Source organism: Leptosomus discolor, chromosome 4 (genome assembly GCF_034619465.1).
Source record: "Leptosomus discolor isolate bLepDis1 chromosome 4, bLepDis1.hap2, whole genome shotgun sequence".
Taxonomy (NCBI): Eukaryota; Metazoa; Chordata; class Aves; order Leptosomiformes; family Leptosomidae; genus Leptosomus; species Leptosomus discolor.
The window spans coordinates 65,887,740-65,915,149 of record NC_141394.1 but is presented as its reverse complement, the minus strand read 5'-3'; the positions used below and the strand labels follow the sequence as shown (position 1 = coordinate 65,915,149).

Genomic DNA, 27,410 nt, shown 5'->3' with positions numbered 1-27,410 from the left:
TTGCGAGTAAAGTGGGATTCAGGGGAGTGAGAAGTACTACTGACAGTGATAACTCTGTCTTTTCTGTTTTGAGGTAGAATTAATGCGCAGCTTCATGTTCTGCTTCTGAAACAAAGATTATATGTCATGCTTAGCATGGAAAAAACTGATTATAAAGAGGAGTGGGGGTCTTATGACTGGTAAATGGAGGATGAGCTTACTGAAGTGTTGAGAAGCAGTTCTATTACTTTTTGCCTTTGACATACTGTGATTGCTACTTGAATATTATGTGAAGATCTTGTATTAAGAATGGAAGAAACAATTCACAAACATGAGCGGAAAAATAATGTAATGCAGTTGTTGCATTTATGCAGATTAATGGAATTCAGTTTTCCAGACATGTGTGGTGATAACAGTGTTTGTAGAACTAAAGTACTTGGGTGGTTGGTTGCTCTAGGAGGTCTGAAGGGCTGAGGAGAATCTTTCTGCAAACTGATATGAACAACCTTGATTTAAAATACTGAGAAGTGCAACGTAGTGAGAGGCTCAGGGAGCTCCATGTCTTCACTTAAGAAAGAGGAAGCTATTTTTGTCAGTCTTTTAAGTATTTCTGTGGGGAATACCTTTGACAGGATTTTATTTTCATTTTAGGAAATAATCTATTTCTATGCATTTGTTGTCTTTGACCCTATTTTATTTATCTCTCCATATTTATTTACTTTTGTTTAGAAAACTGATTCCAGTGGACGACTTAACAGCTGAGAATGTGTTATATTGGAGATGTCTTTGTGAATATCTAAAATCAAAAGGTGAAGAAGGTGAAGATTTACTAGAACAGGTGTTGCCAGAACCAGCTATATATGCAGATTATTTGTTAAGGTACATTGCATTTAAAAATTTTTTACTGCTATTTTTCTTTAAAGTAGAGAATATTTCTTTTATGCAACTACTCAGGTTTCCTCCAAAGCCAAAGTTGTGCTTGAACAGTAATTTTAAAATTATTTTTTAAATTAATTTTTTTAAAGATTTTTGAGAGGATATTTTATAACTTGAAAACAATTTTTGGAATGTCCTTTCTCGTGAATTATCAGCAGGAAGGACTGCTTGATCAGTAGCATATAACCTTTGCAATTTAAGATAATAGAGTAATTGTTCTGTAATATGCAGTTCTCCTTTGTCCGTCTTATTATGTAGGTTGCTGTGTGTTTGCAAAGAACTTGCAGAAAGAGGTTTTTAGAGCTTGCAGAAATAATAACTTTTTTTTTCATTGTTGTATATTGTGAAAATAAAGTAAAATTTGGCTGCTGTCCCCAAGAGAAGTGTTTTTGAAACTGAAAGTTCATTCCATTCCATTCCCCTGCTCAGGCAGGCACGCTTCCCAAAAACTTACCTTTGGAGGCGGTGACAGAGCTGCTAAATGAGCCAATTACAGAACACTTTATCGGGGCGGGGGGAAAAACCCAGTGTTTTGTTAAGTCAGTCTTTTTACCAAAGTGGAGTTGTTTTTTTGGTTGTGTGGGGTTTTTTTTATTTTTTTTTTTCCCCTCAGTGGGATAGTTTAGTTTTGATGTAAAATTTCAACAGAATTTATGTTTGTGAGCGTGGAGAATGTTGAGAAATCTTAACTGCGGTATTGTGCTTGCAAAACATAGAGTGAAGCTTCCTGAAATGATTATACATCAGATCTGCTGAAAAATGCATTGTTTTGATAGATGTTTCCAGTTAAAAGTATGCATATTCTTTTCTCACTTCAGAGGGTGTGATATGCTAGTAGTACTTATAGAAATCATTGCAACTTTTCAATGTGGAATGTGCTAACGTGTTTCATAAATATTTAATAAATGAAGCATCTGTGCTTCCTTAATTTTGAAATCTGGATCCAGTCTGGTGGGTGTAAATTTATTCATTCATAATTAATTTAAGAGTCCATAGAACATTTGTTCTCAAAAAAAAAAGTTTTGTTTTTTCCATCTTATCTTACTCAAAATGCCTTCAATTATCTTCCCCTTCAGGAAGAGGCTGAGTAAGATTAATTAGGTTTGGTAGTACTTCTTTGTAGTATCAGCTGTTGAGCTATTCATTGGTAAGCTGTGCTACCAGTTGTTTCAGGTAAGATTTGCAATTGTACAGTCCGAGTCTTTATTTGTGCTGTGAGAGTAACAGGAGGAGTAAGAAACTGCAAGTCATTGATACTTAAGTGAAGTTCACAATCCTGCATTTTTTCTTAGGTATTACACTATTATCTGGTGCAGGTAACATTATTCTTAAATGATCAGAAACGGATGCCTACACGGTAATTTCAGATGTTCTTGAATAGTAGCTGTGTGCAAAGTTTTTGTCCTGACTTTGAAGAAATTTGTAAAATCTGGTTAATTTAATGAGCTGTTGCTGAAAAGTATTTGCAAAGCTGTGGTAAAAATAATCGTCTTTTTCACAGCTCATATCAGTATTTGAATTTTATGTATTGCATCATATTCAGTATTGAATTTTGTGTGCAATGTTTCAATCTAGATTTTCTGAACATGCATGCTCTCATTGATGGATAAAATTTTGATAAAAGAACGACTCTGTCACCAAAAGCAGGAATAAACCTCTGAACACCAACGTAGTATTAAAAGTCAGGTTTATTCCCGCTTTCGGCAACAACTCTAGAAAAATAAAGAAATGGAACAACTGATTACACGAAGTGTCTGACAACAGATTTTTCTTCTGTGATGGCATACTTGATCAGATAAAGACTTTAAAATTCACTGCACACTTTAATGATTTTCTTGTATTTTGTCTTGTAGGCAATATAACACTTCCGAGCATATAGAAGAACATATATAGTACCTAAATATGCAGAAAAATACTAGTTATATATGTGAAAAATGATACATCTATACACTTATTCGTAAGATGCTGTCTTTTTGCAGTGGCACAGAACTGAAGTCACACATAGTAACACAACTTATCATTTTCTGTTTCTTACTGTTTTGCTTTCTCAAACAAGGGATTGATTTAATGAAGTGCATTATTTTTAAACTGTACATTATTTGGTCTAAACTTTCTGGAACTACTAGTCTATGAAAAGGAAAACACAAACATTTTTCAGTTTTGTAACTAAGGTAACTACTTGTTTATACAGAACAAGAAAGTGGTGAGGTTTGGGCTTTGTTTTAATTTTGTGATGTGTGTATGGTTTTCTTTGTCTTGTGGTTTTGTTTTTGCTTGTTTGTTTGTTTGTTTTTTTTTCTCCCCAGCAATGATTCTGAATGTAATTGTATGTGTTCTATTTGGATTCAGTTACCTTCAAAATATGCCGGTTCTTGATGAAGAGCAAAGAGAAGACTTTGCTTGTTTTGAAAACCTGATGACAAAAGAATTTATAGGCCAGCAACTGATTCTTATCATAGGCTGCATGGATACCACGGAAGAGGGAGGAAGGTAAACTTAAACATAAAACCTGTGTTACTAAGCTTATGGCACTCATGCCTGTGGACAGGCATAGAGTTTCTGTCAGGAAAATAACCTGATCAAACAGACAAAATACAGTTCTAATGCTAGCTGGAAGAAAGGCTTGGGTTCTCTAACGAATTGTTCTCCAAAGTGTGCCAAATATAGTCTGCTTGCTTTTATGGAAAAATGACTTTTAATGCAGATACAACGTTGTTGGGGAGAACAAACTCAGTTGTTTTCATAATGTATGCTTGAGATTATGAAGTTACAAGAGTATTCATTTGGAACATAGTACATAAAAAAAAAAGGAGATAAATGGATTAGTTCTCAGCAGGTGTTTTACAGTAAGTAGCATGTGTGTTTCTTACATTTTTAAGCCCGACCTGAAAGGTTACAGATATTTTAGATGCCACACTGAATTGGACAGTGTTAACTGAATCGTTCCTATAATTTGAACAGCCTTTTGATGTGAAGTAATAAGAATGAATAAATTTGGGAATTCATACCATCACAGGCGTTTCATGAAGAATTGCAGTTATGATAGTACAAACACAGCAATAATGTCAAACTCTGTGGAATGCATTATATGTGTGCCAGACTGGCAGGATAGTTTAGCTTGTGGTTTTTTTTTTTTTTTTTTAGTTACCAGCTAGATAATTTTTATGAAAGCATTCCACAGTATTGATGCTCTGACTGTTTTCTGCTGGTATGACCTTTCATTGGACAGTAGTGATACTTGAATAAAAACTTCAGCATTTTCTAATCAAGAGAAATCAAGTATAATCAGGAAAAAGCAAACATTGCTAAGTAAGAAAATATATTCAGCAATTAATACAGCTGTAGAGATGTTTTTCTTGCAATGTATTATAAAGTCTTCATCACACTAACTTGAAGTGGGTGAAATATTAATTCTTACATCTTCTGTTTTCTTGAATAAGCGGATTTATTTTTTTTCCTCTTTAATGCAGAAAGCATTTGTTAGTTACTTTACAAAAAATTCTTATTCTACCTGCAACTTCAACAGCCCTTATACCTCTGCTTGTGGAAAGATTACTCAGTATTGTTAAGGATGATGACAGAAGGATTCAAATTGTAAGTAATTCTAAAAGCTCAATGTTTTCCAGGCTCTGCCTTCCTCGTATTCAAACAGCCTTTAGGAAGCATTGTAATAGAAATATCAGGTTGTTTGGGTGTTTTTTTGGCATAGCTGCATTTTGTTGTTGCCTAAAGATCTTTATCTTTAGAGATTTGGCTGCTGTAGTAAAGGTAATCCTCAAATTAGGAAAGTATTACACTTCATCAGCCTGTTTCAGAATCTTTTGTCATAGTTGAAACTGTTTGGATCTAATAAAACATTCAAAGTGAGGATAATATACACTTCCAGGTTTCAGTTTTCTCTTCCCTCCTGTTAGCTGACAGAGGTACTAAAAACCCTTATAAGAAAAGTGTTTTATATAGTAGAGTCTTTATATTCAGCATAATTATGTAACTTGACTCCTGAAAAATAGACCCTTGCTCAAATATTTTAAATGAACACTGTACTTAAGGACTTCTGGAAAACCTCAATCCAGTGGGTAAAGCTAGGATATAGGTTTGTCACATGATTATGATGGAAGAACTATGGTAATCTTAGCATCACAGTACAATAGTAATAGTAAATGTGTGCATTTCTGTTGTTCTTGTGAAATACAGTGATTCATATATTCTGTTGATTTGGTACAGCTTGAGAGGAAGTTAAATTGAGGTGATCTGATACAAGCTAAATCAAGTTAAGACTGTCCTGTCTCATTCAGTCTTTAGTTTTCCTTATGTGTCACTTCATTTTTTATTAACGTAATGGGTTTGACTTTAAAAAACAAACAAACAAACCCTAACCAACTGAAAAACTCTTAGCCTAGTTCTGCTTCTAGTTCTGTGTACGCGTTTGGCTTGAAATTAAATTGCTTATGTGGCTTCTCATACTATAGACCTTTAAATGATAGTTATATTTTGATTGAAGTAGAAACAGATGAAAAACCTTACTCTTGTTACCAGTAGTTCTTTTTAAAGCATGTGTTCAGATCCAGAGATAGTACCTGGGAACTGTTGGCATAGAAACTGCTGAACTTATTCATGGATATACAGTCTTCTGTTTTTTTGCTTACCTAGCTAAAGGGTAGAAAACACTTGTCTTTCATGGTTAGACTGTGTATTGTCAAACCAAGGATTTATTTGCAGTGAATTAGCTGTTAAGGGACATCGCACAGATGTTCAATACTTTTTCAGAAGGATGATATTTTGTATTTGGAAAAGTCAAATGCTTAGTATCTGACATCTGAGCTGAAATGAATGGCACTAATATACTGTTTGTAACAACAGATTGCAGAAATTATATCAGAAATCCGTGAGCCAATCAACCAGCCTGTTGATGCTGCTGAAATAAGAAGGCAGGAGGTTAAGGTAAGTAGATTTGAGTCAACAAGAAAAATATTGTTTTAGGTATGTCCATCTGGTAAGAGTTTTATATAACAGTGTAATATTGGCTAGTGTCAATAGTGTATTTTTGGCTAATACCCCAAAAGTTATGGTATTATATTAATTTTATTTTTACTCTGTATTTCAGTTGGCTGAAATAAAAGTGAAACTTCTTGAAGCAAAAGAAGCTTTGGAAGAATGCATTACTCTGCAGGATTTTAATAAAGCATCAGTATTAAAAGAGACAATAACTGAGTTGGAACACAGAAAAAATGATCTGATAAAAGAAGCAGAGCAATATGAAATTAAAGAAATGAATGTGGAGAAGGTCTCTTCCCTTCCTGTATTCCTAAGTGCTGGTTATGTTTTGATGTTTATTCACAGTTTTAGAAGAGAGTGTAGTTTGGCCTTGTATCATCTAAACTCTTAAAATTGAAAATGAACATTTATGGTATTAGTATTCTCATTCTGCATGTATAGAAGCTGATGGTATGCTCTAGCAAAAAATGAATTGCAGTTAAATTGCTCTTTTGTCCTTGAGTAACTGAAGAATTCTAAAAGGGTCTTGTTTTTACTGCTTTTACTATTAACTGAAAACGTGAACCTGAATCTCTTTTTTATCATAGTTTATAAACAGATTTTGATTAATATACTTGCACAACAAATGTATAGTGGACAGGAAATCTTTATTTGGGTAGGGAAAAATTATGATTACTGTCCCCATTCTCACAGCCACCATTCATGCTAATAACGTTTTTCTCTTTTCCCTGACCCATTTGAAGAATGATCCTGAAACACTGTTGAAGTGTCTGATGATGTGTTACGAACTTCTGAAGATCATGTCCCTTTCCAAAGGAATTGGTCCAACCATTAATGGAATCATTGAATCTCTGGTATGTAGGAATAAATACTGTTTACATTATAATAACAAAGGTTACATCATAGCTGGCCCTTAGCTGCTGGCAGGATGGTTTGTGATTATTTCACAATCACTTTGCTTATTTGTAGTGCTGTGCCTGGTGCTTTTAAGCATTCCCAGAACCTAGTGTCTTGGAGGTGCGGTCCAGGTACACTGTTCTGAGCTCCTGTGCCAGAACTGGTTGTGGCAGAGAGATACTAAAATAAAACAGGAATATGATCAATATCTGATTAATGTTGGACAGTGCTGAGTTATGCTGTGCCATGTGTGGTGCCTGGGAATCTGCTTACTGCCCCTGCTAGTGCTTTAATTACCTGGATTTTCTATCAGCTGAAGTTACGAGATTTCTAATGGAGAACTTCTTCAGGGTTTCTTTTTTTTCTTTTTTTTTTTGCTAGTTGAAAGCTTTTTATCTAGGAAAGACTGGAACTCACATAGACCTTTCTTTTATCCCTTCCATGTACAAGGAAAGGTCTTTGGGAGGATTCCCCTCATGTTTTCTTAGCACCTTTGAAGAGCAAAATATTTCTATGTTGAAAAATAAGACAGTGGCATTATAGGCCTCTTGTAGTCTAAAAGATATACTTTGTAGTTTTCATTGTGAAGAGTATGGATTTTAAGATGAACGTTTCTAAATATCAGACTGTAACTTTCCTTCCATTTTGTTTGCACACATGGTAATATGCCATTGTATGAAAGGTGTACCCACATCTGGATACTCTGTGCGGTTCTTATCCCACATGTCTAGAAAGTTTATACTTGAATTGGAAGTGGTCAAGAGAAGGGCAGCAAGGAAGTGTGTGTAATGGCTTCTGTATGAAGAATGACTAAATAGGTCACCCATTTGAAACATGGAGAAGAGAGTGCTTAGGGATAGGGTCTGAAAGAGGGCAGAAGTCATAAGACGTGTTATGGAGAAAGTGAATAAGGATTGGTTGATCCACCCTATAAAGCAAGCAACTAGCAAGCTCAAAACAAATAAAATGAGTTGATTCTTCACATAATATGTAATCTGTGGAATTCCTTGTTGCAGGCTGCGTGCATGATGAACACTTTAATAAATTTCAAGGAAGACTGAGTGAGTCCAAGAAAAATAAATATTAGGGAATGATTAGGTAGATAGGAACACCCTTCCAGCTCTGGTATCTCTCAGCTCAAACTGTTGGGACCTTGTCAAGAATTCTTGGGAAGTATCTACTTTGTGTGATACTTTATAGCAATTTGGATTTGATCTTTTTAGATAACAAGACAGTGGGCTAGATGACCTAACTTTGTATGGGCATTCTTAGAATTCAAACGGCAAAGAAAACTGCAACACCAGTTTAGATAAACGTAAATGTAGTGGAACCACACCTGATTTCTTCCAGTTGTATGGAAGTATTCTTAAAAATCCTAACTAGTGTTGATGTGTCCCTCAAACCTTTTCTTTTTCATTAGATCTTTCTTTAATTTTCACATTTGTTTTTTATTCCACTTTTCTTTCTCCAAGATCCTGCTTTTGTATTGTTGTTCCTGCTGGATTTTCACATATTACATGATTTGGGATATCTTATTTGTTGTTTAAACTTGAACTCTTTAGTAAATTCAAAAATATAAGATGATGCCATGTAGCATTCACCCTGTATCTGGCTTTTCCTTTGTGTGGATTTTTACCGTTGTCTTCTCAAAACTATTCCAAGTACATGAAAGCGGCATCTGTATTTTGCAGCTTGGAACTGGGTATTGTTTCTCTGCAAGAATGCGAATGTCTTTTATAAAGAAATGTGTAGGTTTGTTGTGTGTGTGTGTTTTTTTTTTTTTATTTCCACAATGAGTGGTCCACTCAATTTTGTTTGAAAACAAATAGCTACTAAAAACAAACAGAAAGCAAAACACTCATGTGACTTTTGCCATTAATTGCTGATTTCAGACGGTATACTTAATCTTCTTCTGTTTGTATCTACACAGAGTATATATTAGTTACCACTTTCCAATCCTGTATCAAATTAAATTATTTTTAGTTTCAGAGTAAGCACATTTTAGTAGTCAGTTTTTTATTTTCAATTCATGTACTTCAACTATAAAGTCTTAATAATCTTGTTTCCAGATACTTCCTGGCATAACTAATGTCCATCCAGCTGTGAGAAATATGGCAGTTCTGTGTTTGGGTTGCTGTGCCCTTCAGAACAAAGAATTTGCCCGACAACAGCTTGCGTTGCTGTTACAGGTAAAATGTCAAATGGGAAATGTACTATGGTCTGTATGATTTATTAAATAAAACTAAACTTGTATCTATAACAAGCTAACCTCCTTAGTTACATTATGTAAGAAGCAGTGATTCCTGACTTCCTAAAGATCTGGATCTGGAAAGCATAGTTTCATGTAGTTTTTTCTGATGTCTAATAATATTCAAGCTTATATTGTATCTTGGTAGTAGCATGCCTTACAACAGAAAGGTCACATCTCTTGAAAGTTTGTAGGAATTCTTTATCTGTAAAGTCTCATTTTCTCGTCCAAATCTGGGTGAAATCAGTCGTGTATTTTATGTTACTACAACATAGAAAAGAGAAGCTGTAGGATTCTGTAAGCCTGCCTCCCTTGGGAAACCAAACTAAAAATGTGACTGTGATTGGTTTTGCATTTCTGTTGCATATTTACCTGTGATCCCAAGTGTCCAATTTAATTTCTGAATTATTAATTTTGTATGGATTAAGGAAGAGTTGTTAATTAGAGGGTAAAGTAATATTCAAACCAACAAATGATGACATGGCCAGGCACCTATGGATATGGAATATGTTGGATACCATAATGCCCTAATCTCCCACCTTTGTGGTAAATGTTCTGACGCTGAGCTAATTATATAAAATATGACACTATTGTTAACTCTTCAGACCCTGGCTTTGAGAGAAGTGCAGGTGGCCATCGTGCTCATCATGTGTTCAGGCATTGAGATGACTTGTTAAGCTCAGACAAGATGATAGAGCTGTCGGGCACCATAGTAGGAGAACTTTGGGTTCCTAAAAAGTAGCATATGCTGTTGTTTTTAATTTGCCTTTGAGTATGTCTCATTAAAAATCAGTTCATTTAGGAAGGATTTCAGTTGTTTTAGCAACTTAGACTTTAGACTTAATTACTTAACTTATTTAAATACTAAAACCCATATTCATTGTATAGGCTGCCATCAGAAGCAGAGTGTTGGGCTAAACAGATCTAGGATCTCTAGGCTAACCCACAATGTATGGTTTTATTTGAATGTTAATTTGAACTATAATACATAGGGTAATCTATGACTTTTATTACTATCTTGCTCCCTGCTGTCTTTTTACATACTGTTTATTTTAATTAAGTTATATGGTATTTCAGAGCAGGAATTGTCTTTTCTGTAGTGCCTAACACTAGAAGCTATTATAGGCAAATAGATTTTGTTTGTCCACTGTCTGTTTAGAAGTCGAACAACAAAATTACATCTCAGACACATGCTCACTCTGCGAGTGAAATTCAATGGATTTTATATAATGGAAATTGCATAGAAGACTTAATACATTATTTCCCAGACTGTATTATAAATTCAGGTTTAAACTCGTATCGCACCTTTTTAAAGTCTGAAATTTGTCCCAAGTATTATAAAAAGTTTCCCAAATTAAACCATTTTATTAAAGCAAGAAATCTTAATATTAACATTGGTGGTCTACTGTAAGATGATGTATGTATTTTCCTTATTAAACCTAGGTTTTACAAATAGATAACATAAAGGTAAAGCTCAGTGCTTTAAAGGCAATCTTTGATCAACTAATGCTGTTTGGGATTGAGCCATTTAAAGCCAGAGGAGGCAACAGCTCTCAAAATGAAGATGCACCCAGTAAAAATGAAAATCATGAGGAAGAAAGTGAAACAACAGAGGAGGAAGAAGAGACTGCTACGGTTCACAGCCTCCTGCAGCTTCTTTCAGGTTTCTTAGACAGCGAGGTAAGAAATACTATAAAATTTGCTTTACTTTTGTTTTAAAATGACTTTTGCACAAGGTTTACCATCCCACTAGATTGCATGTGTAATTATGTGATATGTAATTGAATGAAATCAATGGTCTAATGTTAAAATAGTTGTCCTAGAAAATGACCACAACTTTGTTGCTGATACAGACTAATGTTACTCTTGAGCTAGCTTTCAATTGTATGCAGGTGCAAATATGTGAGTGTTGGGAATTGATGGGCAAAATGGGATGTAGGCTATTATTGTAAAGCATTGGTGCAAAATGCTAGTGTATTGTGTATATGATCAATTCTTTCTTCAGTTTTCAGAACTTAGGACAGAAGCTGCAGAAGGAATAGCCAAACTGATGTTCTCTGGGAGGCTGATTAGTGCCAAGCTACTTTCTCGTCTTATTTTGTTGTGGTATAATCCTGTGACTGAAGAGGATACTCGGCTTAGACACTGTCTAGGAGTTTTCTTCCCTTTATTTGCTTATGCAAATAGGTATGGCCTTTGTAAACTGTTCTGTGAAAATATACATTGGGCTAGCAGCTCTAGGGAACTTTTTTGATCTTGCACAAGTAGAAATTGCCCAAATGCAAAGTAGATCTAAAAGTCTATTTCAGCCTCCTGCGCATGTTACTTTTGAACGTACATAATTTCAACCTGTGACTATTCTGAAGACTTTCCACGAATTCCCTCTCACTCTTGTGGCCTTCCACTTTTATTCTTTCCTAGGCCTATAATTGAAACTGTTGGTTAAAATACTGAATAAAAGATTAATTTAAAAAGATGTGCTTTACTTATTTATGCTGTTGAGCACTACAGTAGACTTTGAAGTGTCACTAAAAAGTAGCTAGCAGGAATGCTTCAATAGAAAATAATCAGTGCCCAGTAGATATCAAAGCCATTGGGCTGGTTGGTTGTGGTTTGGGCTTTTTGTTTTGCTTTATTTTTTAACCAAAGAATACTCCAATCTAAACTCAAAGCAGATTCAAGGTCTTCTGTTTATTTTTTGTTATAAAGAGCTTATGTAAGGGATATGAGAATTACTATTTAAGCTCCTCTTTCACTTGCTCAAAGAAAATTCAATGTTTAACTTACTTTTCAGTGCTTCTAGGGTTTTACCCAGTCTGAACTAGCTGAATTTGTATCTGCTTTTCTTTTCATGGTTAAGATTTAAGTTAGACATCTTAATATATATCTTACTGATTTTTCCAAACCAAATTGAATTAAGTTTTTGTGGCCTATAAACTGCCATATTAAGAGGGGTAGTTGAAAGGGGAGTGGGTTTGGAGAGGAAAAAATCCCAAGCAAATGTGGTTTTGCTGTTGTCAGGAAAAAAAAAATTCAAGTCTCTTCCAGAATGAGGTTTTCCCTACTTAAATTATTTTGAAAATAAGTAACAGAAAAACTAATTTGTATGCTTCTAGTATCTGAGTAATGAATTTAAGCTTTTATCATTGATAATGTTTTTACGTGTGAATGTCATCTTCTGACCCTCTGACTTTTTTTTTTTTTGAGTCCTAATGGTTGCCCACCTGAGTAATTCTGTGTATTTCAAAGTCATTTGCAAATGGGGCAACTCTTTGTGGCATCTCATATATAATCTTTTTCTTGGAAAGAAAAATATGGTGTACGCCTTAAGCAAAAACCAGAAAAATCATCAGAGGAAAAAATCCTAAATCTTTGTCTGGCTTATTGATTTGGGATCTGTGTTAATTAATTTTCTGTCTTAAATCACAAACGGTTCATTTTAAGATGAATCATGGAGTGTCAGTGGTTACCAATACTGTATTTTCAGAAGAGAATTATTAATTACTGTGTGTAATTCAGAACTGTCTGCAAAGTTGCCATTCAGAAAAGGAAATCTCAGGTAATGAATGAGATTTGGCTGAGCTTCATACCTAATTTTGATACTGATCTCTCACTGAAATGTAAATTTCAGTTTGTTTTCTGGGTGCTGCTCTGGTCACAGATATAATCAAGAGGCTTACTTTTTGAAATTAAACGTTTGAACTCTGTGTGAGGAAAAAAATGTTGATGTTGACTTCCATAAATACTCTGTCACAGCAATGGAGGCATGGCATGCTAATAACAGGGATCGGATCTTGTAACCAGTGAACAGTTCTTATTCATGGAATGTTTTCTAAAGAGTAATAACCTCTCTGGCAGCCTAAGAGGAGAAAGTTCTGCCTTCCGCCTATACGCTACAGGACTTCTTTATTTCTTTAATTTACAGGAAATAGTCTGAATGATACTTCAGTTATGCTTGAGCCAATCTAAAGCGTTAAAGCTGCTGAAAGGGATAGTTCTTGCTTCCATTCCTTCTTGCCCCAGTTTTAGTGCTCAAAAGGTCTTTTGGTCAGCTGATTTGGCTCGATAATCCAGCAGCAAACAATCTGCTTTTTTGAAATTACTTATTTTCTTAGTTTTCTCCTGCAGTTATTTGGGTTCAAATAGGAGGTTAACAAGCATCAGAAACAAAAAAGGCTTCACTTCACCAACTAGTACCTTATACTTTGTGACACCTTACTTTTTAAATTGTTTTGACCTGCCTTATGGAACTACACTTTTTAGACAACTTGCTGCAGAACCAACTGCAACGTGATTTTTAGGCTTGCTTGGCAGGAGTTATTAACTCTTCTGAGGAAAGAAAGCATAAGTATTTCTTCCAAAAATCTTGTTAACCACTGCATTTTTTTTTTTTTGCCAGGCTTCCTTGCTTTCTTACACAATGAAAAGTATCCCCAAAGAAAAATGCTAGCAGGAAGGAGCAATGAGCAGAAAACAGGTTACTCTAAATAAAAGACGGTGAAAAATGTGTTGCTGTCCCTTAAGAGAGAATATGTCTGTATATATCAGTTAGGTTTTCAGTAGTAAGGATAAACTTTCAGACTGTTCAGAGCCAGGAAGTGTTACTTTTAGAACTTAATTGAAATACCACATGGTAAAACTTGAAAAAAATCATTTCTGTGAAGCAGTTTTGATATCTTGATCCTGCTGGCTGTGTCTACCGAGGTTGGCTGTTCCCACTTTGCTTTGATTGATGTAATGGGTCTGTGAACTTTCATCACAGAAGAGAAAACTTAGTGGTGAATTAAGGTTTTACTTTGTCTCATTATGTTACTGATGTTTGACTCAATTGAAACAGGTCTAACCAGGAATGCTTTGAAGAAGCGTATCTTCCAACTCTGCGAACACTGTTAAATGCTCCTGCAACTTCACCTTTGGCTGAAATAGATATCAGTAATGTTTCTGAACTGTTAGTGGATCTGACCAGACCAAGTGGACTGAAACCTCAGTCTAAAAAGTCTCAGGACTATCAGGTACAGTGTGTTAAACTGGAGGAAAGCAGTATTTGGGTCTAGAGATTAAGAACTGACCCCCTTCACTTACTGCTAGCTCTGAGATTCCTAGTGCCAGACGCCGGATTAAATGACTGTTCAGGTAATGATATCTTTTAGCGTGACCTCCTTCCACCCTCACCCAATTTCCCCTTTCTCTTACAATTAAAAAATGCTAGTAGGAACTTGCGCCATGGCTAGCTGTCTATATTGGGAAAAGTATTTATAAAAGTCAGTTGGTGTATGTACTCAAAATACTGCATTTTAGGAAAGTGTTTACTGTGTATAATTAGTCATTAGCTGCTTAAGTCAGAATGATCCCATCGCTGTCTTTTGTAGATAGTTCCCAGCGAAATTTCTGATATCTAATTTCCTTCCTTTACAGGACTCAACAGTGCATGATAGTTTAGCAGTGAAAATTTGCAATGAAATCTTGATGGACCCAACGGCACCAGATGTTCGTATTTATGCGAAAGCTTTAAATTCACTAGAACTCAGTAGTTCTTCTGCAGAGAATCTTCTGGTTCTGCTCAATAAGATTCTAGAGGTAGTACATCAATAATATGGTTCTTACTTTTTCAACCATTAGCAATCTAATATCCTGATACGCTTAAAAATGAAATGCCTTCTGTTTACTATGACAATGTGACTGGAATTTATTTTAACCAGTCTTTGAAAATTAATTTTTGATCAGTCGTTTGCAAAAATCTGAGCTGATATCGCTATGTAATTTATGTATCTTGGCTACTGTAGATAGTAAAACCAGTGTGAAACTGTGCCCAACATGATACATTTCAGTACAGTAAGTTCTTTTGATAACTGTGTTGTAGTTAATTTTTTTATGTTAAAGTAAAATTAAATATTAAGTCTTTAACAAAAAGATAAGCCATCCAAACTGTAAATTATGAACAGCTGAAATTTTATGCCTAAACTTACAACATAAGATCATTAGGCAGCATGAAAAGGGTGCTTGATTTAAGATGAAGTGGGAAGGGATTACAAGTGGGATGTGAAAGTTTTTACATTGATGCTTTTATTAATATGGAAAAAATAAAGTAAAATTTGGGAATGTGACAGAGGAAGACAGTGGTATATAGAAATCGTGAAACGAATGCTGATCCAGTATGGACGTATCATCCAGAGGTAGCTATCCTCCAGGACTCAGCTGGAAAAGTCCAGTCACTTTGTTTTTATGGTTTCCTTTAAAAAAAAAAAAAAAAAAAAAAAAAAATTTTGGAGTTGCACTGCCTGGTGTTGATGGAGAAAGTGTTTCTCCTTTCAACTTGACTGATCTTGTCAGACATTGTATCCTTCGTGCAGTAAACGTAACTAATCCTATTAGTGGGTAAATTTAATGGATAAAAGAAAAAGTTGTAAAATTAAGTAGCATTTAACATTAAATGTGTCTTCTGCAGAAAGTGAAAGATAAACTGTGTCAGAGAGCTATTGAGAAGATCAAGATGAACTTGACCAAAGATCCTAATGTGGGCAAAGACCACTCTGAAAGGACTGAGGAAACGGGCACCTCTGAAAGGACGCAGGAAACTGACATCACATTATCTGAAAATACTACTCAAATTGAAGAAGGTAATTCAGGAGAGTTGTAGTTTGATAGTGGGTGTACAACTGAGTGACTTGTTTAGGTGTTATGACAGTAAGTTTTTGTTTTCCTCCATTAAATTAGTGTACTTTTTGAAAAAAATGGGAAAAGGTAACATCTAGGAAATACAGTTTACAATATTTGTATTGAAGTATTTTCCATATTTTAATTGCTTTTTGATCAGATTCTGTGTTCTTATTCTCCATATTACTCTAATATAAGTAGTGCTGTGTTTTGAGTTTTAAGGTCTGCCCTGCAGCTCTTTCTTTTTAACAAAGACAGTATTAGAATGGGCTTTTTTTTTTTTAGCTGTTTGGGATGCTTATGTGCCTAAATGTGGCTAAATACTAGTGCCAACCAACTCTCCTTTAGAATGTGACTCACTAACTTGGAGGAAGGAACTAGTACTTTGTGGGGTTTTTAGACTTTGGAGTTACCGTGCCTGTGCTTCTTGCAGACTGTATTATAGCAGTATGTAGCTGATATCTTTGGTGTTGACACCTGTCTGTCCTTCTTAGGAGCTCATGTGTTGGAGCCAGATTTAGTTTTATAGGTATTTAAGAACTTGAAGTGAAAGTAACTGGAAGACTTTCTACTGCCTGTGCAGCTTATGCAGCGGCCTCTGCCTTAGCAGTGTATGTTGTGCTGCTGGCACAGAGAGTGACACTTTACAGCAGAAAAGCAATTCGATGAAACTTGTTTAGGTTTGCTTGCAGCAGTAAAACAGAGTTATTGACATGCAACTGTTTAAACATATCATATTTTCTTTTAACATTTCTTCTAATTATTTGTTTATATTTTCTAGTGGATTATTTCACAGCTTTAATCTGTTGTTTCTGGAGGTGTCAAATATTTTAATTTCTTATGTGTTCTATGTTTGTCTTCAAATATTTATTGGGAAGTTGGAAGTACGTTTTTGATAAAAAAGTTGCAGTGTTTTCTTCTAGCAGCTGATAATACTTTCTGGTACGAATTTCTCATGAAAGGGTTTTGAGAACTTTATAAAAGCAGGCTGTAGGAGAAAAGGATCACCTCTTCCAAGCTCAGGAGTGATGCATCCCAATGAAGAGGAAGTCAGGCAAAAATACCAGGAGGCTGTGTGGATGAACAAGGAGCTCCTGGACAAACTCAAGCAAAATAAAAGAAGCCTATAGAGGGTGGGAGCAAGAACAAGTAGCCTGGGAGGAATACAGAGAAACTGCCTGGGCAACCAGGGATTAGGTTAGGAAAGCCAAGGCCCTGACAGAGTTAAATCTGGCCAGGGATGTCAAGGGCAAAAAGAAAAACTTTTATAGGTATGTCAGTGACAAAAGGCAGACAGGAGTTAATGTGGGCTCTTCCGCAAAGGAATCGGGAGACCTGTAATATGGAGAAGGCTGAGGCACTCTACAACTCTTTGCCTCAGCATTCACCAGCGAGTGCTCCAGCCACACCGCCCAAGTCAAAGAGGGCAAAGACGGGGACTGGCAGAATGAAGAACCCACCCACTGTAGGAAAGGAGCAGGTTCAAGACCAGCTAAGGGCCCTGAAAGCGCCTAAGTCCATGGGACCTGATGAGATGCATCCGTCAGTCCTGAGGGAACTGGTGGATGAAGGCCACTTCATCCATCGTATTTGAGAAGTCGTGCCAGTCCAGCAAAGTTCCCACTGACTGGAAAAGAGGCAAGGTAACTCTGATTTTTCAAAATGGGTAAAAAGGAAGACCCAGGGCACTACAGGCCAGTCAGTCTCACCTCTGTGCCCAGCAAGGTCATGAAGCAGATCCTTCTGGAAGCTATGCTTAGGCACATGGCGAATAAGGAGGTGAAAATAAGGTGAAGCCAACATGGCTTCACTAAGGACAAATCATGCCTGACAAATTTGGTGGTTTTCTGCAAGGGGGTTACAGCGATGGTGGATAAGGGAAGAGCAACTGATATCATCTACCTGGACTTGTGCAAAGCATTCAATGCAGTCTTTCCCAACATCCTTGTCTCTAAACTGGAGAGACATGGATTTGATGGATGGACCACTGTGTGGATCAAGAATTGGCTGGATGGTCTCAGTCAGTCAATGGCTCAATGTCTGAGTGAAGACCAGTGATGAGTGGTGTTCCTCAGGGGTCGGTACTGGGAGTGGTGCTATTTAACATGTTTGGTGACATGGACAGTGGGGTTGAGTGCACCCTCAGCAAGTTTGCTGACAACACCAGACTGTGTGGTGTGGTCAACACGCTGGAGGGAACTGGGGTTGTTCAGCCTGGAGAAGAGAAGGCTCCAGGGAATCCTTACAGCAGCCTTCCAGTACTTCAAGGGTGCCCTCAGGAAAGGTGGGGAGGGACTCTTGCTCAGGGTGTGTACTGATAGGATGAGGGGTAACTGTTTCAAACTGAAAGAGGGGAGATTTAGATTGGATATTAGGAAGAAATTCTTTCGTCCTTCAATTGCTGCAAAGGAGATTTAGATTTGACGTTAGGAGAAAAGCTTCCTAGCAATAAGAGAAACTCCTGAAGAAAGGAATTTCCTAAAATTGTTAAGAAATTTTAAGACTAGAATAGAGTATTTCAGTTGGAAGGGACCTACAACGATCGTGTAGTCCAACTGCCTGACCACTTCAGGGCTGACCAAAAGCTAAAGCATGTTATTAAGGGCATTGTCCACATGCCTCTTAAACACTGACAGGCTTGGGGCATCAACCACCTCTCTAGGAAGCCTGTTCCAGTGTTTGACCACCCTCTCGGTAAAGAAATGCTTCCTAAGGTCCAGTCTAAACCTCCCCTGGTGCAGCTTTGAACCATTCCCACATGTCCTATCACTGGATCCCAGGGGCAAGAGCTCAGCATCTCCCTCTCCACGTCTCCTCAGGAAGCTGTAGAGAGCAATGAGGTCGCTTCCCAGCCTCCTCTTCTCCAAACTAGACAAACCCAGAGTACTCAGCTGCTCCTCACAGGACATTCCTTCCAGCCCTTTCACCAGCTTTGTTCCCCTCCCTGGACACATTCAAGTACCTGAACATCCTTCTTAGCTTGTGGGCCCCAGCACTGCACACAGGGCTCAAGGTGAGGCTGCACCAATACCAGATACAGCAAAACAAGGACAATCACCTCTTTTGACCAGCTGGTTCTGCTGTGTTTGATGTACCCCAGGGTGCTGTTTGCACTCTTGGCTGCTGACTCGTATTGAGCCTGCCATCAACCAGCCCCTCCAGATCTCTTTCTGCAGCCACTCTTCTCACCATATACACTTGTGCCCAGTATTACTCCATCCCAGATGCAGAATCTGGCATTTGGTCTTGTTAAATTTCATGCTGTTAATGATTGCCTGGTGTTCCAATCTATCTAGATCACTCTGCAGGGCCTTCTGTCCCTCAGGAGAGTCAACAGCACCTCCTAGTTTGGTAATACCAGCAAACTTGCTAATGGTGCTTTCAACTCCTGCATCCAGGTCATTGATAGATGTACTGAACAGGACTGGCTCTAGAACTGGACCCTGAGGAACACTTCTGGTGACTGGTCGCCAGCCAGATGTAGCCCCATTCACTACAACCCTTTGAGCTCTGCCCTTCATCCAGTTCTTCATGCAGTGCACCATGAACCCTCTCATCCCACAGCTGGCCACTGTCCAGAAGGATGCTGTCAGGGACAGTATCAAAAGCCTTACTAAAATCCAGAAAAACTACATCCACCACCTTCCCTTCATCCAGTAGGGTGACCTTATCATAGAAGGATATCGAATTAGTTAAACAGGACTTTCCTTTTCTAATGCTTGACAACCCTTTGGTGAAGAAATTTTTCCTAATGTCCAACCTAAACCTTCCCTGGTGCAAATTGAGGCTATTTTCTCTTACTCTATCATTTGTTACTAGGGAGAAGAGACTGACCCCCACCTCGCTACAGCCTTCTTTCAGGTAGTTGTAGAGAGCAATAAGGTCTCCCCTCAGCCTCCTCCAGACTAAACAACCCCAGTTCCCTCAGCTGCTCCTCATCAGACCTGTTCTCCAGACCCTTCACCAGCTTCGCTGCCCTTCTCTGGACACACTCCAGCACCTCAATGTCCTTCTTGTAGTGAGAGGCCCAAAACCACACACAGCATTCGAGGTGCAGCCTCACCAGTGCCCAGGGGCACAATCACTCCCCTACTCCTGCTGGCCACACTGTTTCTGATACAGGCCAGGATGCTGTTGGCCTTCTTGGCCACCTGGGCACACTGCTGGCTTATGTCGAGCTTATGGACATTCAGCTGATACAACTGGTCTGTTACAATGTCAGTGTCCTCTAATGGAAAGTCACTTTTCCCACACTTGTGGTCCTGTGACTCGGAGGACAGGGCAGCCCGAGGTCCATTGGTGTTACTAAGACTGAGGCAAAAAAGCCTGAATGCCTCTGCTTTTTCTTCATTCCCATTAGTCAGGTCACCATCTTCAACAAGTATCAGTCTGATTGTTTTCTTTAGGCTTCTTGCTTGTGACATACTTTAAAGAGCCCTTCTTGTTATCTGACACAACACTGGCCAGCTTCAGCTTCAACTGAGCTTTGGCCTCTTGTGTCTTCTCCCCGCATCTATGAGCCACAGCTCTCTAACCTTCTTGCGAAGCCTGACCTTGCTTCCAGAGATTGTGACACTTCTTTCACCTCTTCAGCTCCATGAGGAGTTCCCCGTTCAGCCAAGCTGATCTTCAACCCTGCTTGCTTGACTTCTGACACAGTGGAGGAGGCTAAACAGTTGTCAGGAGTAGTTTACATGTGATTTGACCTATGTTGGGGCAGGGTTATAGCTGAGTGACATCTTAAGCTTCCTTTTAGCCTTATTATCTAGTTTCTAGTTTAAGGAAAAAGTGGCATTAAAATTGTGTGGCTTCTTAATACAATAGCCAAAATTTAAAATACTGGTACTTAAGATAAATTAAAAGTTGATTATGACTTCTGCATGTGCTGTTCTATTTAACAGAAAATAATAAAGATGCTCTTCATACTCCAGTTAATGAAGTTAAAAGTAAAGCAGCTGCAAAATTGAAATCCACGAAAAGCAAAGCTGGCAAAGGTATGCACTAGGTTTTTTTTTTTTCTGGCCACAATACTTGTTTTCAATAAAATAAGTTCATACTAACTTTCTGTGAACATACAGATATAAAACCCATTCAGTCTTCATACTCTGTTGTAGTTTTTAAAATTTTATTTGTTAAAAGATTAAAATAGTCTGTTTTGGGGAAATTTTTGTGCTCTTAGCTTCTCCCAACAACACATTTAAAAAAGAAAAAAAAAAGTCTCACTACAGGATCTCAAGATAACTTGGCCACAGTCATTTACACTAACGTACAGGTGTTCATAGGAGAAGTGGACGTTGTGGGGTGTTTGTTGGTTTTGTTTTGTCACCACATTCCATCTGTGGTGACAGCGTATTTACATATTTCAATGCAATATCAAACACTGAAGAGAGACACAGAGCTAGCTTAAGAAAAGAAATGATACCGTGATATGAAAAGAGACTTCTGCTTATACTTAGGAAAACGGAAAGCAGCAGCAGCAGTGACGTCTGTGAGCAGAAGAAAAACTGGCACAACTGTAACGTGTGGTAGCGAAAGGTAAATCCTCTTCTCTCCACCATCAAAACCACAATGTCTGTTCTAGCAAGGACACGTGATTCAAATGTTTTCCTTTTCCCAAACCTGCATTTTTAATATTTATTCCTAATACACAGATAAATATTTAAGAAAAAACTTTTCTCTGAACTGGTACTTTTGAACCAGTACCAGGTTTGACAGCTTCACATTTTATTGTCATTGCCCAAGAGCCTGTACCTTACGTTATTACCATACCTTTTGTGCATAAAGTTAACGTACATTCTCGCCAACAAAAGTCACATTTTTGCCTTACAATATTGCTCTTCTTCCAATCACTACTTCTGCTTTTTTATAACTGTTCTGTGGAGGAATGAAATTCTTTATTTTTTATTCTTTTTCTCCTCTGTGTTTTTTTTTTTCTTGTTTTTCAACATGTGGTTGATAAGCTTCTAGAAAAGACTGAGAAGTGAATATACGCAATGCATTCCTTCCCTTACCGTCTTGTAGGATACAAGCATTCAAATGACTTTGTCTGTGTAACTTTTCAGCTCTTTCTCAAGCAAGTCATCCACGGACTTCAGGGTGGGTGACCAGGTCACTCGTTCCCATTTGCCTCTTCAGTGCTTGTACTTAGATACCACCTGATCTTTTGGGGGTTTTCCTTATTTTGCAACTGCTGACACTTGGTTGTCTTTTCCAGGCGATACAGCAGTACCAGTAAACATCGTTACAAAAAGTTTATAATTAATAAGAAGTACTTCTCTTTAAGACCATATTTCAAGTTTGTTAATGTAAAAACTCTTAGGTTTGAGTAGTCTTTTTTGCCTTACTTGAAAATATTTTACATTTCAGTGGTGACGAAATTCCAGAATCTGTCCCAATGTCAAGTTCCAGGCCTTCAAGACGAGCAAAAACAGTGGCACTTGAAAAGACAAGAATGAATCTTTCACAGCTTTTGAATAGGGAGGCAGATGAATGAAGACAAAAGGAGAGAAAATGTCCTTCGCCAATGCTGGCAGTTAACATCAGACTTGAAAAATAAGACTTGTGTTGTTGTTAGTCATATTTAATGCTTTTTATATTGTGATCATTTATAATTCTCGGCACTTTTAATTTTTTTAAAATAGATGCTTTTGATGGTTTTCCTGATGAAATCCATCATTCATTTAATAAAAACATTTTAAAACATTATCTGAACAAAACTTGGATTTTTTTTTTTAATAAAGAATGCTTTTTATCAGCAAATAAAAATCACTGTTGCTGGGAAGTACTTAATGGTTGAGGCTATTTTGACATTTAACATTATTTAGAGAGAATGTTTGACCTGGAGATGCTGCCTGTGACGGCAGCGGTTTTGAGCGTACCTACTTCTAATGCACCTACTTTCTTCAGTTATTAGCCTGTGCATCCGCTGACCAGGTTTTATTGTCCATGCCAATGTAAAATAGAATTAATCTTAATTGTGAATTCTGCTTCCTGCAGGTATGTGTGTGCTTTATTTTAAATAACGTCAAAATGGTAAAACAGAGTTACTGGTTTTATAAAGCGAAGCCTGGAAGTCTGCTACTGCTCTTGACCGTGTTACATAAAATCAGTAACATGCTTTTAGTAAAGCGTAAAAATATTTGTGGTACCAAATCAGATCCAATAAGGAAAGGAATACTTATTTACAGAAAGGGCAAAAAAATCAAATACTTTGTAAGGACTGTGTACAATTGTGATTTCTTTGTAGCTTTGAAGTTCACAATCCTTTTTCGAAGGACACGTTGAGGAATAGTCATGAGTTTTACAGAGACAACAGACGATTAACTTTAAACTGTCCATGGTAGTCACTGGCGGCCGAGCTGATTCACTCTGGAAATGCTTGTGTGTTGGTCTGGAAACTGTCAATGATGTCTTCAAGATAGAGGATTTCCAAGGCAGTCAGAAAATTCATGTCCATTGCTTGACACACATATCTCAGCTACTGCTGCCAAATGTAGCTGTCTAAGGAACTTGCATTTAAAATAGGTAAAATACTGTAAATGATCTTTGGGAATTCTCAGAGATGGCTGAGGGACACAGGTGAGAAGTAGTATTCCCCAAGGGTGATGCCCAAACTATTTTCAAGCTTGCATATAGAGAACAGAAAGGATTGTGTTGCTTTTCCTCCCTTTCAGTTTTTGTTGGAAACTTGTCAAACCACGTAATGCCATGACACACTTTCTTGCTGATATTTGCTATCCAGAAGCTTATGTAACTGTGATAAATTATTAATTTTAAACAGAATTTTGAAGTCCTGAGCTCCCTCTTTTCATAGTTCTTACCTTCAACTCCCCAACTTGTGTTCTAGCGTGAGTTTGCACACATGCAGCCATTCGAGATCAGAGGCAGTGTCTGCCCCCTTGAACGCTCCCTGAGCATAGTTCAAAAGGGTGAAGTGCAAATTCAGGTTTTCTCAGTTGATTGTCAGTCAGAGATTCCCTTGTGCTTTAAAGTTTTGTTGAGTTGGTTGGGTTTTTTTTTTATTTTTAATTTCTCTCACCCTCACTCTCATGAGTGGTTTGGAAGTGTATTAGTGGCAGAACAGCGCACCACTGCTGCTAGTCCACTCTTATTTTTGGTTAAAATGGGTTTCTAGGAAAAGCAGGAGGGATAAAAAAAGGCTTCTCTGGGCCTGCCTTCCTGAACAAATTGAAGACCTTCCGTTTCGCCACCTTGCTGTTTGGTTGTGCCTTGCCACACGCCGGTTCTGTCTCTGGCGTCTCCTGGGAATGCTGTACTGAAAAGATCAGGTTTCCCCGAAGCCACCTCTCAGTCAGGGTGTCCGCTGTGGGTATGGCTTCGCTGGCGTGTGTTTAACAGCAGGCAGACAGTGACAAACCGGAGTGGGCTCAGTGAAGGCCCCAAGCTGGCTGGGGGCTGGAGCGCTTGTCCTGGGGGGAGAGGCCGAGGGAGCTGGGCTTGTTCAGCCTGCGGGTGCTGGGGGGACTCCCAGTTACCCACCAGGAGTCTGGTGAGGAGATGGAACCAGGCTCTTTGTTGCACGTGATGGGAGGACAAAAAACAACGGGCACAAGTCGAAATTCAGACCAGACTACAAGGATACAAAGGCAGGGGGACAGGTTGAGAACAGCTGGGAGGGGTTGCCCAGAGAGGCTGTGCAGGTTTTTAAGACCTGGTTAGCCAAAGTCCTGAACAACCTGCTCTGGCCTTGCAGCTGGCCTGCCTTTGAGCAGGATGTAGAACTACGGACCTCCTGAGGTCCTCCTGTGCTTGAATGACCCCGTGATCCTCTTTCAGGCTAGAAACTTGACCAGCAACTGGCATGTGATTTCCAGCCCCTTTGGGTGCTTCCCCTGCTCTGCTCCTTGTCAAGGACGCTTTTGGTACGCTCTTGCAACATTACTTCACCTTTCGAGGAGGGATAGCAGCTTAATTGCAGGGTAGGACAAACAGATGTCTGCTGTATTTTTCAAAGCTGATTATTAGCAATAATCTCTTTGCTGGCTAAACACAACAAGGTGTCAAACATGAGCCACACTAGACTCGATTCCGTATTAAATAATGATAAAATAGCAGTGGTCCACTGTTTTCAAACTTAAAATGCTGCCATGTTTATTCCTACACTATTTTTTTTGTTTCTTAAAACCAGTTTTGTGATATTGTTTTTGTTTGCTTGCCTAGCCAGTCTCTTCAGGCTATAAACTAAAAGACTTTTTCTTGGTAAGTCTCCCTAGGCTGGTCGCTATCTCAAGATGAAGGGCAAGTGCTGCACCAAGAACATTTATTTCTCTAGTTTTGTTGTTTATTATCTGACTTACAGAAGTGGTTAATGAGCTTGGGTCATAGCTGTATCTGACTCCTACCTGAAAACTTTTGAACTCATCAGCCAATTTAAACTCAGTATGATACAAGGAAGGGATCATAATTGTTAAAAGTCAACAAAACCAGACAGCTGCTTGGAGGTGAGAGACGCGTCCATAACAGAAAGGTTCTGGTATTGACTCGGTCTTTTGAGATGAGAAAACCCACGTGGCAGCTCCTCCTTCAGGCACACGAACAAGACCCCGGCTGCCTTAGTTCTACCGCTGGTAAGACTCTTCTGTCCCCCTTGGACAGCCCTGACGCCTTCCTGTTCTTTGTGCCTTGGTGCGGCTCCACTGAACTCGGCTTCAGTGCCTCTCCCCTGGGAAGTTTAATTCCCTTTTTGGCTTTCTTGCCCCACATAATCCAAGTGCATTAAACAGTTGAGATACATAAAGACCCTCTAGACAGTGTGGTGTGATGAGGAATGTTCATTCTTTTAATCTCATTCCGCACTGTCTGACACTTCAGTGACTCAATATCCTTATGTGATGTTGTGAGACTTACCGAGATGCACAACAACCTTTTTATTTCAGTTACTGGATTGCACCTGCAAACCAACAGACTTCTGTGAAGAACGACTGCTGCATCTTCGGTTTAAGTAAGATGATAATTTTAAGTGAATCTTTAAAACCTTTGTTTTATACAATAGAGTGTCTTCCAAGGAAATTTTCTTCTGGGAAATTAGTCCTTGGCAAGTTAAGGACAGGCAATATTAAGAAGTTGAATTAAGAAGCCTCTACTCTAGCCACTGAATGTATGACTCCAGAAAAGAGAAATGTATCATATGGTTTTATTCTAACACTTTTGTTATAGCTCTATTAATAAAGTTTTGATGAATGAAGTACATGAAGCTTGCTGAAGCTGATGTAAGCATGGCATGTCTACAATGTAGTCAGCTACAACCATTTACTACTACTTTGAGTAGAGTTTAAAATTTTGATGTTTACATTGAATTTCCAAAGCACACAGGAAAAAAAAAAAAAAGAAAAAGAAATAGGAAGAGCATTTACATCCATTTTAATGGTGGCAGGCATAAATTCATAAAACTAAAAGGGGAAGAAAGACCATTTAGCAGAAACCTCAAAAAGTGCAGATACAGATTTGTTGAATGACAATCTTTCAAGAGATTCTCCTGCAGGCTTGGCCTTTTTTTAGACATTATGGTCATTAAACACTGTCACACAGAAGTTCTCAAGATCAATGAAGAGGACTGCACACTGCAGAAACCAACTGGTGGTTCGATACATTTCAATCAGTTTGTGAAGGAGATCTCCTCAGGTAATTTAACTTTTTACTGCTTTTCTTTGAGGTAGTCGGTCTCCACCTGTTACAGATTTGTTTGAATTGTTATTACCATAAATCTTTACATGGTGACCTGTGCCACAAATTACATAATATATTAACTTTCGTGCACAAAAATAAAATTGGGAAATAATAATTAAAGAACATAGAAAAATCACAATACTATTAAAGGGGAACATCTGATTCTGATATAAATTTGTACTGCAAGAATTTCATGATGGTCAAATGTGAAACTTTATATTTAAAAAAAGTACATCAAAATGAATAATGCTAGTAGTAATATAAAGCCAAATCACACAAGATAATTTCAAGATCAATGTAATAAATGCTTATTATTCAGCAGAAAAAAAAATGAGGAACAATGTACAAAATAATAGTGCAAGAACAGCTGCAATCTATTTGTTCTCATCAGTTTTGAGATTTTGGTTAAAAACTTTACAGCTGGCGAGAGATGCTGCTGAAAAACTCAGATTCCACTCAGTGGGCTGATTAAGGCACATCTTTATGGACTTCAAATGTTCATTTTCTGTGTTCATGTCTATTGAATTCTGCGGCTCCGAGACTTTCACTTGTAGTGTGCTGTGCGAAAAGAAGTGGGGCAGGGAGAGGGAAAAAAATGAGAAAAAGTTTAGTACATTTTCCTCTTCCCCTGCAAACAAGCAAACAGACAAGAGGCAAGGTGAGGTGGCGGCAGGTTGCGTACGCGGTTGGGTACTTTCTGTTGTTTTGCCGCACGATGTTCCAGAAACACCGCGATCGGAACCTGCCTGTGCTGCGCTCTCCAGGTCATGAAGCCGGTGGGGCTTGTTTGTGTGGGAACAGCTGAGCTCCTCTTAATCCCCAGAGACCGTCCCGGGTCAGTCTCCTGCTCGCGCTGTTCCTTGGCACGGGAAGAGGTGCGCTGCAGGCTGGCCTGCCTCAAACCCTGGCCTGCCTCAAACCCTCAAACCAGCCCACTGCTGGAAACCCATAAAGCAGGAACTGGGCAAGAGTTTGGGGTTGGGGTGGTTTTTTGCTGACATGGTTAATTTAATAT

General features: G+C 38.1%; 2 protein-coding genes across 3 annotated transcripts in view; one reads left to right on the top strand and one right to left on the bottom strand.

The window, feature by feature from the left end:
• The window catches only part of NCAPG (non-SMC condensin I complex subunit G), a 31,393-nt gene extending 9,073 nt beyond the window's left edge, over positions 1-22,320 (top strand). Inside the window, exons 7-21 of one of the 2 annotated variants that reach the window (XM_009954028.2) lie at positions 709-858; positions 3,265-3,405; positions 4,386-4,509; positions 5,776-5,856; positions 6,020-6,199; positions 6,654-6,764; positions 8,877-8,996; positions 10,499-10,735; positions 11,061-11,242; positions 13,893-14,067; positions 14,471-14,632; positions 15,501-15,672; positions 20,611-20,703; positions 21,166-21,244; positions 22,076-22,320. In XM_009954028.2, the coding sequence (XP_009952330.1) occupies positions 709-858; positions 3,265-3,405; positions 4,386-4,509; positions 5,776-5,856; positions 6,020-6,199; positions 6,654-6,764; positions 8,877-8,996; positions 10,499-10,735; positions 11,061-11,242; positions 13,893-14,067; positions 14,471-14,632; positions 15,501-15,672; positions 20,611-20,703; positions 21,166-21,244; positions 22,076-22,202 (2,134 nt within the window). In that variant the 3' untranslated portion in view covers positions 22,203-22,320. The remainder of the gene's footprint in view (positions 1-708; positions 859-3,264; positions 3,406-4,385; positions 4,510-5,775; positions 5,857-6,019; positions 6,200-6,653; positions 6,765-8,876; positions 8,997-10,498; positions 10,736-11,060; positions 11,243-13,892; positions 14,068-14,470; positions 14,633-15,500; positions 15,673-20,610; positions 20,704-21,165; positions 21,245-22,075) is intronic. The other variant, XM_086464171.1, reaches the window with a different exon arrangement.
• Positions 22,321-26,893: 4,573 nt separating this feature from the next.
• The window catches only part of LCORL (ligand dependent nuclear receptor corepressor like), a 90,442-nt gene continuing 89,925 nt past the window's right edge, over positions 26,894-27,410 (bottom strand). The window contains exon 8 of the mRNA XM_086464078.1: positions 26,894-26,953. Within this exon, the coding sequence (XP_086320204.1) occupies positions 26,894-26,953 (60 nt within the window). The remainder of the gene's footprint in view (positions 26,954-27,410) is intronic.